The sequence below is a fragment of the Peromyscus eremicus genome, chromosome 3 (genome assembly GCF_949786415.1).
Source record: "Peromyscus eremicus chromosome 3, PerEre_H2_v1, whole genome shotgun sequence".
NCBI classification, from domain to species: domain Eukaryota; kingdom Metazoa; phylum Chordata; class Mammalia; order Rodentia; family Cricetidae; genus Peromyscus; species Peromyscus eremicus.
Genome location: NC_081418.1, coordinates 108,083,516 through 108,096,423, shown reverse-complemented (window position 1 = coordinate 108,096,423; position 12,908 = coordinate 108,083,516). Strand labels below are relative to the sequence as shown.

General features: G+C 40.0%; 1 protein-coding gene across 1 annotated transcript in view; it reads right to left on the bottom strand.

Annotated features, from left to right (window-relative positions):
• The window catches only part of Tafa1 (TAFA chemokine like family member 1), a 513,270-nt gene extending 500,974 nt beyond the window's left edge, over positions 1–12,296 (bottom strand). Inside the window, exon 1 of the mRNA XM_059258260.1 lies at positions 12,179–12,296. Within this exon, the coding sequence (XP_059114243.1) occupies positions 12,179–12,296 (118 nt within the window). The remainder of the gene's footprint in view (positions 1–12,178) is intronic.
• Between the last annotated feature and the right edge of the window lie 612 nt (positions 12,297–12,908).

Sequence of the window (12,908 nt, the reverse complement as noted above, 5' to 3'; positions counted from 1 at the left end):
GGTAAACAATATGCCTGGAAAAAATACCTGCAGATGAGTTGCTGTTCATCCAGCAAAGAAAGAACAGGACACATGTGCCCCAATTTGCCCAGCAAAATAAAGACAAATGCATTCCTCAGCCATGTCATCAAAAGTACTGCCTGATAGAGACTAAGAAAAGCTCTCAAGAAGCAAGGTACTTAACTAAAATAAAACAATGGTCCTTGCACAGGAATTTGTTCTCTAATTTCAATTGGTTGAGAATACCTTGCTGGTATTCCTAGCATTATGTGGCTGTCATGGAAGCATGGCTTGACTAAGAGACCTTGCATAACCTAAGTTTTCCTCACACAGTTAGCATGATCTCCCACATTTTGCTGTGTGGAACAATGAGGATAACAGTAGCTGACACGTAGGGTTGTGTTGCAGGTAAGATGTGATGGAGAAAGGATTATTTCACAAGGGACTCTGTGTACAGTAAATGGAGGTACCACTCAGACACTGGAAATATTCTCCAGCTTGTCATCCTGTGCCACGCCTCAAGCTATAGGAAACTCAATCAAATCAATGGACTTCTTATTCTAGGTTTTCTTCGTAAAATGAAATGATGTTCTACCTCACAAGGATGTGAGGACTAATGTTTAGGCTCATTTTCTCATTTATTCATCAGCAAGTATTCAGTTGACCTTGCTATGTGTAAACACAGTCTCTAGCATGACCAGCATTTGCTACCTCCCAGAATGTATGAGCTTATGTTAAGTGGATATTACTTTAAAAAAAAGTCATCTCTATTATAACAGGAAAAACACAGTTCACTGCACCCAGTAAATGGCCAGAAAACATTTGAGGAGTATCGTGTATTAAATGTACTGTATGTTAAAAATAAAATCGAGAGGGGAAGTTTTAGGGACAGAGTATGAATAGTCGATTATAGGTAAAATGAAAGTAGATAAGAATTTTAGGGACAGAAATGTTTAAGTTGGAGTAGGCGTGAGGGATGGGGACAAGAAAGGGAGCTAACCAAAATGGAGGGTTATGAAAAAGCCATATAGACATTTACTATATTGAAACCCAATTAAAAGTGTAACTGGAGGAGATAGTAGAACATATGCCATATGGAAGCATAAGGAAGGAATACTGAGTGCTGAAAATAAGTGACTATCCAAGCCTAGCCCTAAATAGGACATCTATGTTATTCCCCCTGCCCCAAGCTTCAGGGAACATCAAGGACAAGAGCGTAGAACGTGATCACTTACTGATCTTGTAGGCCTGATGAAGGACTGGAGATTGGCAACTCACCAAGCCCTGAATTTACTCCATCTTCTCAATAATTCTGGAAGCAGCTGTCAAAAATGCTGCCCTACAAATGTTCATCCAGTGACCTCAATTCCGGAGTACCATTTTGCATTCTTGGCAGGTGAAGAGATGTAAGGAGCAACCAAACCATTTCCATTTGGTGTAACTGTATCTTGGAAGCTTCCAAACACAGCGTTCCTCTGCCCTTTATCATTTTGTTTCATAAAAGAGGATTGATTGGCTGCTTGATTGATTGGGTTTTCATTATAGCAGTTATTGTTTCTAACTTAAACTTCTATGAACACTAATCTCTAGTCACACAATTGTCTTGACAAAAGCAGTCTTCAAACATCTATAATCATAGCTTGGTAAAGAAGAGAAATATCCAGTGCCCACCTATTTCAACTTTATAATGGAAAGAGTCTTAAGAGAGAAAATCTTGGAAAGAAGCCTGTATGAAATGCCATTTTTTGTTTTTTGTTTGGTTGTTTTTGATTTTTTGGTTTGAGATAAAATGAATCTATTAACAGATTCTTATAAAGCAATGTTCTAGTTCTATGGACATAAAAACACCATGAGAACACATTGCAGAGGTCCATAGTTAGTGTCTACATAGTGTCACCATACAAATAATACATGCACAAAGAGTGATGAGATGTGCAAGTTTTACCAATTAGAATTGAAATTACCGCATACACCCCTTCTGTCTCCAGGGCCTGTTATAATCTGGGCTATCCTCAGTCTTGCTAAGTGACTTGGGATGATCTTGAGCATCTAACCCTTTGCCTCTATCTCCTGAGGGCTGAGGTTACATACAGGTATGTGCCACCACACCTGGTTTATTCAGTACTGGGGATCAAACACAGGGCTTTATCTCTGCTAGGCAAGCTTTCTACCAGGTCAACTCAGATCAACCATAATTCAGGATTGGCTTAATGGCTAGTATTCTACAGCAATTTAAAGTACAAAAGAAACAAATATGCATCATTCATACTACAGGGTTAACCAAATAACCCACAATAAACTCACTGATAATGAGAAAACTAAACCAACAGTGATTTATAATTAAAAAGCAAGACCACAGCAATTGAAAATCACTAACAACTAAAAACAACTCTCACGATACACTGATAACAAATTGTCTTTTCTCAAACGGGATGAATTATAATTATCTGCATGCAGGAACTCCGCTGTGTTTTCTAAGAGCTGGCAGCCAGGTTTCCTACGAGGACACTAAATTAAGAATGCTCGGGACCTCAGTTATATGTCATCTGCAGAAGAATGATGACATAGGTGTCTTTCTAATAAGTTACCTTTATTCTTGCATGAAATAAATGCTCATGCTTAAAGAACAACAACGAAAAAGAAATAATATTGGCTTTCAAGATATATTTATGACATACTAGTGGGTTGCAAACTAGATTCTGAGAACTTTAATAAAATATTAAATTAAGAGTTTTATGTGGGCATCACGGTACTTCTGAATGCTTCTTCCATTTTATTACATTTACCGATTACCATTCCTTCCAAGGCTTAATTTAAAAGAAAATTAATGGATTTTTTTTTAGCTGAGATTCAAATGAGACCTCTGATTAGAACAATGGCCTCATTATATAAAAACTCTCAGCTGACTGGAGCCCCTGAAATAACAATTCCAGAACATGTAAAAAGCACAGAGTCAAGTGTTTGTGCCTGTTGGGCAAAACTCAGGGCATGACTCAAGTGTACACACAATTTTAAACCAAACCAAGACAGATGTGCCTATAATGCCCCCCTCAGTAACTATTGACCTTGTCTTTCTTGACTCATCTTACATAAATGTATTTGATAAATTCATGAAGAATCAAAAAATGTTGGAGCTGGAGATAATCTTGTCTGGCAGTCTTCAGGAAGGATGTCACTCTTAGTCAAGATTTGTTGTGCCCACCTGATATTTACAGGGTAAGGAAAGTACACATAAATGTTAAGATTGAGGATCACTTTCAAATGTCAGATAATCTCACACTGGGCTGGGTTCAGAGGTAGCTCTGAACAATTTCATTCCACAAGATGTGTGTCTATTCTCTGGTTATCTCAGTTGCTAGCATCTCCTAATGCCCTCCTTCACGTATTTCAATCATTTCTGTTACCATGGGGGATTTTGTCTTTCTCACATATGAATTGTCCATAATGTTTAATTAGTTTCAGCCAATGACTCTTTGAAAGAGGTAATTTTGCAATGAATCTTTCCATATGGAATTGATAACATGAACAAAACAGTTCTTGAGGCAGTTTAAAGATTCATTATCTGACAACATACATCGCTATTTATGGAACATATAGATTGCCTTCTTGGAGTGTGAACAGTGTTCATTCATTCCTTCCAACCATTGCCACTGGAGCCTTAGTAACTGACAGCTTAGGAGAGACACTACAAGCTCAGCCTCTGACTCCTACTCTATGGTCATCTCTCCTCACTGAATTGGATCATTTCTTAAAAAGCTATTGTGGTCTTTTTTACCAGTATGTAAGTGTTAGGATATACAAAGATCTTGTTTAGATAAAGCCTAGTTGACCAGCAAATATTTATTGAACCATTATTCAATATTTCTTCAATAGAAAGCTTAGCCTGCTGACCCTAACTTAGGATGTGTGGTTAATTACTAGAGCATGGTAATGCTTTCCTTCGATTTAGGTGCTTTATTGGAATCTAGGAGCTGGAATTCTAAAATATGTGCAACTCAGTCTGTCCATTCTTCATCTGCAGAGCTGAGAAAAGTGACAATCTCTCTGGATAGGTATACTCAGATGGTTTTGATTTAGGTTTAAGTGGGATGGAGCATCCTAAAAGAGAATGTCTAGTCAGGATGTAGTAAAAGTAAACTTTGGTGATATCATGAGAACAGTGACCACACTAGAGGGCATTAGGGTCTTTTGCCCTTTAGGACACAGGATAAGACTTGGTTTGATGTCTTTCCTACATTAAGGAAGGAAGTCTTTAATCAACAGACAGACTTTCTGAGAGGAAAACTTCATGATAATACCATTTCTGTTTTCATTCTAGAGGCTATTATTACATAACAGCAAGAAGGGGAAAGAAAGAGTGGGCTAAGAGAGTTCCCTGTGTACTTTAAGGACATTATTTTTGTGGGATTCAATTAGTTTATACAACTTGTTAACAAAATAATTCATCTTTTCTTTACCCCCAAAGAAGGGGGAAATTGCCTGTCTGCTGCTCTCTTTGCTACAAAGCTGAAGTGAATTTTTTCTCTCAAAATCAAAAGATTTACACAGTGAAAGGCTTTTCTCTGTCTGTTAAGAGGTGTTTTTTTCTTTGGTTCCCCAAGCTCATCCCTATGAGAATTTTTCAAACCCAAAAAGGGAAAAGAAAGCACATTGTTGAACATAAAATTCTTAGGCATTTAATATATGACTACATTTATAAGTATAATATCTATATATTCTACATCTATAAGTACATTGTAAAGCAGTAGTTCTTCAGATTATTTTGCTTACAAAAATAGTTATCAAATATCAAACAGTTAAGTATCTACAGAAAGACATATATACCTATGCTATACTGAGTATTTGCTATTTGTATTAGTATCCATTTGAATAGTATTCACATTCTAATCACACATACAAATAACATAAAACTATAATGTCCTTATGCTCACACACCCAAATACACACACACACATACATACACACACACACACACACACACACCCATACATGCATACACACACACACACACACACACACACACACACACACACACTCATAACAACTAGTGAAGAGGCTACAATTCTACCAAAACTTTCATTGATTTTTTTGATGAATAGTTTAGTAAATTATAAAAGAATAGTTTATCTCTGAGCACCTACTACATGTCAGGTACCTTAGTCATACTGAGATATAAAGGATGAAGAAAATTTCAGAATTCTCCTCTACATTTCTCAATGCATGTGATGTGAGGATACACTGTCAATGCAGCCCAAGTAAAAAGTAATGTTTGCAAAATAATATATTGTTTTTTTCATCCACAACTGTTTCCAGAATTTTCATCACTTACATCATACGTGTCCTAGAGAAAAATAAATCACAGAGCAATTATTTCCCCAACATCCAACCCTATTTTCCCAATAAGAATCTTTATAAAGCATAATTTGGTTAATACTGATCTACAGTTCCTATTATTAGAATACTCTTAGGAAAGAGGCCTCACTATAATTTCTTACCCATCCTCCTTTATTTTTGTTTATGCAGAAATAACATTTGTTTTTCTTCTAATTTAATCATTAAAATTCTATACCTAAATTGTTGAGACTTTTTTTAAATAGCCATCCATGCTCATCCAAAATGAAGTAAAAATACAGCCAAACAATAAGTAAAAGTTCTAAGCCATGACTGTGGCACTCTTGAGCGCTCAGCAACTGTAGTTACCTGCACAAAGTCTACATAAAACTGGACCTATTAACACTATGACATAGATTGGAATGGGCATAGGATACCTTACTCCTCCCTGAAAATCTATAGGTAGTTCCAAGCTTCTGGGGGAAGCAGAAAAGCTTTCTTCAGTGGTCTAGCAACTGGTAAGTTGTCCACGTTCAAATAAATAAACCCTTCCTCCTACCCTCTACCCCACCCCTGTATTCTGGTAAGCATCCCTCGTTAAATTCATTTGGTTCACACATACTTAAAAAGTGACCTAATAGGGCTGGAGAGAATGCTCAGTAGTCAAGAGAATGTACTGCTCTGGCTGAGCAGCAGAGTTTCCCAGCACCCACACTGAGCAGCTCACAAACACCTGTCACTCCAGCTCCAGGGCATTCAACACCTCTGGCCTCCTCAGGCATCAGCACTCATGTGTACCTATCCACCCATAGACAGACACACACACACACACACACACACACACACACACACACACACACTTAAAAATAAAACCTAAATCTTAAAAAAAAGACATGAAAAATATAAGGAGAAGCACTTGGTAAGAAAAAGGTAAGTGAGAATGCTAGGATGATGGATCATAATAGGGGGGTGGGATATAAACCACATCATTGTATACAGACATGAAAATGTACAAGCAAAGCCCATTATTATGTATAACTAATATATACAAATTAAAAAATGAAACCATCTTAAATCATTTAAGAAGTTTCTTCAGATTTCACTAGTACTGCAGGATGTTCATAACCTTTTGGTATTCTTTGCATCTCTTCAAATTATTTTGAAATAGTATTCCTCTCCTTGTTTTCTTCATTCATCAATATCTTAGGGATTTTTCTGCATGAGCACACATAAGCACAACTCATCCTTTGTAATGGCCACACTGAATCCCACTGGGTAGATGATCATTTATTTTATCAATCCCATTTTGATGGAGCTGAAACACTGTTGTTGCCATTGTAACCATTCTTGCAATAACTATACCTCAACATAAATTTCACACATGTCCAAAATTTTTCCTGGTAGTAAGAGTCTAGGAGTGGAAGCATGTGTCAAATTCACACATTCCACATTCTAAGAGATACCATATTTTAAGAGACAGTGCTGTGGGAAAATGGTTCACCAGCTTTGGTGTACTCAAACTAAAATGGTCTGCAGTGTTTCAAGTTGAAAGTTCAGATCATCATCTCCAATGAAGTTTAAGAAATTAGTAATTGGCAACTAATGTTCATTTGTGCCACTACTAACTACTTTAGTATGCAGTGTAATGTAACATCTATTGCCCTTAACTATGATTTGAAGGCATAGTCTTGTACTTAAATCAGTAGCCATTTGTATGGTATTTTCACCATTCTGTTCCGAGTTCATGGCAGTGACAGGAAATATGTATTTATATCTCTACTTGGCCCTGGTATGTTGGTGTTTTATTTGATGTCCATAGCTTCACTGTGCCTCTTGGAGGAGGTCAATATCATCCATCAGATGATCAATGCATTATCACTAGCACCAGCTTATACCAAATAACAGCCTGTCTGCTCCAATCCTAACACCAATCCACTATACTTAGCAACTTTAAGCTAGTAGGCATTCCTAAAAGGAAAATGTGCAACCACAGTTGTACCCACTAGTTCTTACACACTAAAACTATAAAACAACCCTTTATTGAGAAGCATCTGAAATATAAGTCCCAGGCAGTTTTCTAAAATGCTGTTTTGAATAGTAGAGTAAAAATTAACGTAAGGTATGTACACATTTTAATTGATTTACCCCAAATCCTCACATTAAAATGGATGGTGATGTTCACTATATAATAAAGTCATAAATGAGGACTTCTAACATACACAGTTTGCTTAATGCTGTATTAAATCTCATCAAGTATAAATTAGAGATATTCTATTCAGAGCAAGCTTTTATATATCATTTCCAACGTCAATGAAATCACATTGACTCAAGAGCAAACGATTCATTGTTTACTTCTAACTTCTGTCTCATGTAATTCAGAGACATGTAATTTTATTTTACTAAAGAATCCCAGGGATTCTTTTCTTGCTAAAGAATTTTGAGAAGACTCATATTTTATTGTTTCAAAGACACATCCACCCATCTACACACACACTCCCATATCCACCCACATACCACAAATAAAGCAAACATTAAAATTGCCATCATAATCCATATATCCATACCAGGAGCAAATATAATCTTAAATTGGAAGACTGCATTTGGCAGGCCATTTATCCTTTTCTCCCCCTGTGCACACACTGTTAAGTGTGAAGAACTTAGACTGTCCTAATTACTAGAAACCAAAGAGATGCTACATCTGAGTTTTCATTGTTGAATCTGTCTTTTTAAAAATAACTGTCCTACCAAAGGTTTGGTACAGGGGCGGGGGGAGGCACAAATATTTTTCAAGTTGTCATAGTAACTTCCTACATCATTCCCCAGATAAAAACTATTCCAATATTCAATTATTGAAATTATGAATCTGTTCATCTATAGCACATTTTATTCACTTATGTAATTTTAAATTTCAGTTTCATTTGATTGACTGCTTTAATCTTCCTTAACTAGTGAGTAAGTGAAAATAAATGATGCATTCTTAATACTATAAATATGAAAAATAGGAAGTACTTAGGGGCTGCAGGCGAATACATTAAAAATCAGTCAGTTTTCTAGTTAACATATCCTCACTCTGTTTGTGCACAAACCCACTACATCAAGGAGACAGATCACAAATGCGTGGCCTTACGAAAACACTGTCCCAATTTCACGTTATGACAGCAGAAATTGGCCCAAATCTCTAACCATTTCCCCTAACGGGCCCTGACTGGCTGGTGCCATCCAGGGGAGGCACACTCTCAACAAGGGGAACGGCTCATCCAATTCCTCTCATCTGTCAGTGGAGTGGATTATTTCTTGAGAGACTGAAATTGCCTGCTTGCAATCGGAACACCATCAATCTTGCTGTGGATGGGGATGGGGAAGCTGCCTGTGAGGTGTTGGCCTGAGGGGAAGAGAATTCCATTCCTAAGCAGGTGAGGGTGACTATAGAGCCCCCCCACACACAACTCTCTCTCTCTCTCCCCCCCCCCCAGTGAAAGGTTTGTCATTTTGCACATTTCCACATGCTTGGCATGCACACCGAGTCCGCTGCTCTGCCTTGTGAAGGAGGTGATTTTTCAAGCTTAGGCAAATGTGGCAAGGCTGGGGTCGGCTGCTGTCTCATTTTTTCTCATCATGACACTTATTTTTACTGATTTGAGCGAATGAAATTATGTTTTCCTTTTTTGCTCATTTATCCAACTATGTCTTTATTTATTTGCTCATTTAGGGGTGGAGTGTCACAGATAACTGTCCCGTGGTTTGTTTTTGGTTCTGTTTTCACACACATTTCATTAGTGTCCCTGAAGATTTAAGACCCACAAAGGAAAATGCCACACTTATATGAGAGAGAGAGAAAAAAAGACACATATTTTTACTCTTAAATTCAAAACAGAAGAACACATTAAACAGTGACTGTAATAATTTGGAAGATTGCTATGACCAAGATCTATCACTTTAATCTCTGCCGCTATTGTAGCAATCCTAAGAAAGTTGAACTAGCACATTACACAGACCCACTGGACTTCTGAATCAACATTATTTTAATCCCTCTGTATCTAGAAGAAGCATTTATAGTTCTTCCTTTTCTACAGTAAAGCTGAGATAGGGCTCAGAGAGTGAGTACTTGGGGGCAGAGTTGTTGGTAACAAAGTTCCTGAGGATATGTAATTTCCACATATGTTGGCTGGTAATGAGCAAACTCCGTGGTAGATAAGGAAGAACATGAGCGGTGGTTTTAATTTCAGTCAGAATCAATTTTAAAAATATGGTATTTTAATAAGACCTACGATGATATGAATTTCTTTGTTACACATAATAGCCCCAGTTCCCATAAGCCAATAGACGTGCTCTACGTGAGAGTTCACTACAAACTATCTGAGCTCTTTTTTTTTTTTTTGGTGACTACACACACAGCATAAAGTAAGAGAGGTTCTAATCACTGGTATGTCCTAGCCATGTATCACATGCTTAGAAAACAACAAAGGCATCAAGCTTTGCCCTGGCTAAGTGGATCTATTAGTAGTGGGAACAGTAAAATTTGACTCATTCAACATCCCTGTCTTACAGGTTGCAGTCCCTTAAAAAGGATGCTTGATATTGATATGGGGAAATTCACTTCCCACTTTCTAGGAAGTCATCCCCTCATCCTCCCCTCACCTGTCCCCTCCCCAATCCCCTGATGGGGAACTCAACTCAGATACGGAAAGTCACTTATCCAAGTTCATGTTAGGAAAGTTCAGTGACAGAGGCGTTGACCAGTCCCTGGCCCCCACCACCAGCCACCTGCTTCAGCCACCTCCCAGAACTGACTTGCAGTTTAAATGAGTGTGCGCATGGATCTGACCTTAAAGTTTTCATAGATTATGTTCGATGCTCCTTAAGAGGCTATCTGGTATAGACAATTTGTGTACTAGGGGACAGTTTTAGAATCACCGGGCATGACCTCCATCTGCAACCATTCTTTGGATGGTTTCCGACTGTCACACCCCACCCTCCCAAACTTCCACTTCCATTCTCTGGGCAAAACGGGTAAATTATATCCACTTACACAGTGGTTAAACTAATAATATGAATTAACCGTGAACACGGTCTCTAACACTGTCGGGATGGATGGTTCTTTTATCTCATTGTTGAGTATTGCAGAGAAACTGCATTTCCTGGATTATTTGTATGACTATGTAACAAGCCGAAGACTTTTCTTGCCAGAACAGATTGGCGATTAAGTGGTTGGAGGTAGCTCAGGGATCCCCAAATCCACGATTGTGTTCCCTCCATGTTGGCACTGAAGCTTCTGGCAGGAATCTGGCGCTTCCCGTGCCAGGGTCTGCACACAGGACACAGAAAACACAGGCAAGCAGCACCAGCGGCAGCAGCGTGGTTTCCATGCCCACCCGCTGGGGCACCAGCGCCCCCTCGCTCTCCTCGCTGACCTGGCTTATGGAAGGAAGGAAGGCGGATGGGACCCGGGGACAGCTGGCCTCCTCCGCCCCCAGCCCTCCTCTGCGGCTGAGGGCTGCAAACCCAGCAAGCTCCGCTGGCATGCACCCTGGCAGCTCTATTCAGTCTGCCCCAGCTTGGAAGCTGAACCCAACCCCGGGAGGGAGGCAGCAAAAGGCACCCGGAGAAGGACTGGAGAAGGCCAAAACAAGAGTGCAGGATCACAGTCCAGGCTGCAGAGCCAGGAAAGACAGAGATGCAGACTCCACTCTGGACCTGGACCTGCTGCACTGAGAAGTCCTGTGGATGGCAGGAAGCCAGGAGAGGATATGGGGAGGGTCGATAGGGAGGGCGGCAGCACTTCAGAATTGAGGAGCAGGAACTTCAGTGTGCAACTGGTCCCCAAACGTTGAACTTGACCCTCCGAGGGGGCCACCAAGGACGGTAAAAGTAGGGCGTGCGAGGAAAGGACACAAAGGCTAAACACAGCTACAGCTACGGGAGGAAAAGCGGAAGGAAACCTTTCTGAGAATCAACCAGGAAGCGTAAGGACGATTGAACTGGGGGTGACTTTGCGTGAGAAAGCTGGACAAGCAAAGAAAGGAAAATCAGGATTGAAGAGTGGGGCGAGGGAAGAGTTAGAAGCCGGGGGAGAAAGCAAACTGCACCCGAAACTAAAAGAAAAAAAAAAAAAGAAATCAATAAAGAAAATTTTCAGAAGCACGCCAGAGCGAACTTGTTCCAGAAACTGCCAACAGAGGGAGGAAAAAAGGGTGGGGGCGCCGAACATACTGGAGGAACCAAAGTGAAGGAAGGAAGGGAGAGAAGACGGGATGCAAATTAAACCAGACACGACATAGTAAGTCACTGCTTCATTTTCTTTTTCATTGACAACTTCTAAAGTTAGTCTGGTCATTAACACATCCCTGGAGCCCTTAGCCACACAGACTGAAATGACAGTATCTACACTAGGTATAAACTCAACCCGGGAAATACATGACTCCTCTCTAAATCACCCCAGTCTTGAAAGTTACTCCACCGTTTGTAGAATATTTTGCTATTGTCCAAAACCAAATCATTCTCCTAAACAAGGTGTGTGGAAGACGGTAGCGGGGGGGGGGGGGGGGGGGGTAAAGGGGCGGGGGAACCGATTCCTTTGAAAAATAAAATCCACCTTTTCTGAGACATTAACAGAAATACCTCCAAGGCATTTTTTGGTACACTCTCCATCCCCCAGAGCATCCAGCCCACAACATGTCTTAGAATTCAAAGGCAAACTGCCCACACTATAGCAATTTCTGTCACTTGCTTTCCGCCATCTGTTGAAGAGACCACGGTGAGGCTGGAGGAGCCTGCTGTGGAGCAAGCCCCCCCCCCCACAACACACACACACACACACACACACACACACACACACACACACACTTACCTGGTCTGTGCAGGTGGTGCTGCTGGAAGGTGTGCTGGAGGGATCCATGGCAGAGCAGCATGGCACATGCACTTATCCACAAGTACAGGACCCAGGACATCGCAGAGACCATTGCCATTCTCTAGAGAGAACATGAGATAAGAACAGGTTACCCCTGGCTTCCAGCTCACAGTGCAATAGTCCCAGTGAGGAAGGAAGGGGGATTATCAGACGTGGTATTCTTTTGCAACTTGGTGGGCTAGAAGGAATGTTCCAGCAGAGGTCATGCCAGGGAGTAGGATTGAAGACCCTTTCCAGAAGCTCATAAATATGTCCCTTAAGGTCTGGAAAACAAAAGGCCAATGATTGCCTAAAATGCAAAAACAAAGTTTTTGACTGTCAATCAGGCCGATGAAAACATTGTCTGCCCATGAAAACATCCAGTTTTACATGAAGAGCTGCAAACTAGTTTTCCCAGACATTCAGAAGCTGCAGACTTGCTCATTCTAACTTCATTGCAAGTCTGACATAAGCCTGGAAGAAAAGAGTGGGCTCTTTTTTTTTTCTCTTTAATTCTATAGTCATGAATTTTTAATGGCAATGCTGTCCTCTAAACTAAGTAATCATTTTCTCAGAGGCATGTTGTAATCTCCCGATAGAACTGATCTTTCTGACTGGACTGGAAATCAGAAGGAAGTGTGTCTTTAGCCAGAATGAGTTTCAGAGGCAAGGTCTAGGCATCTATCCTACA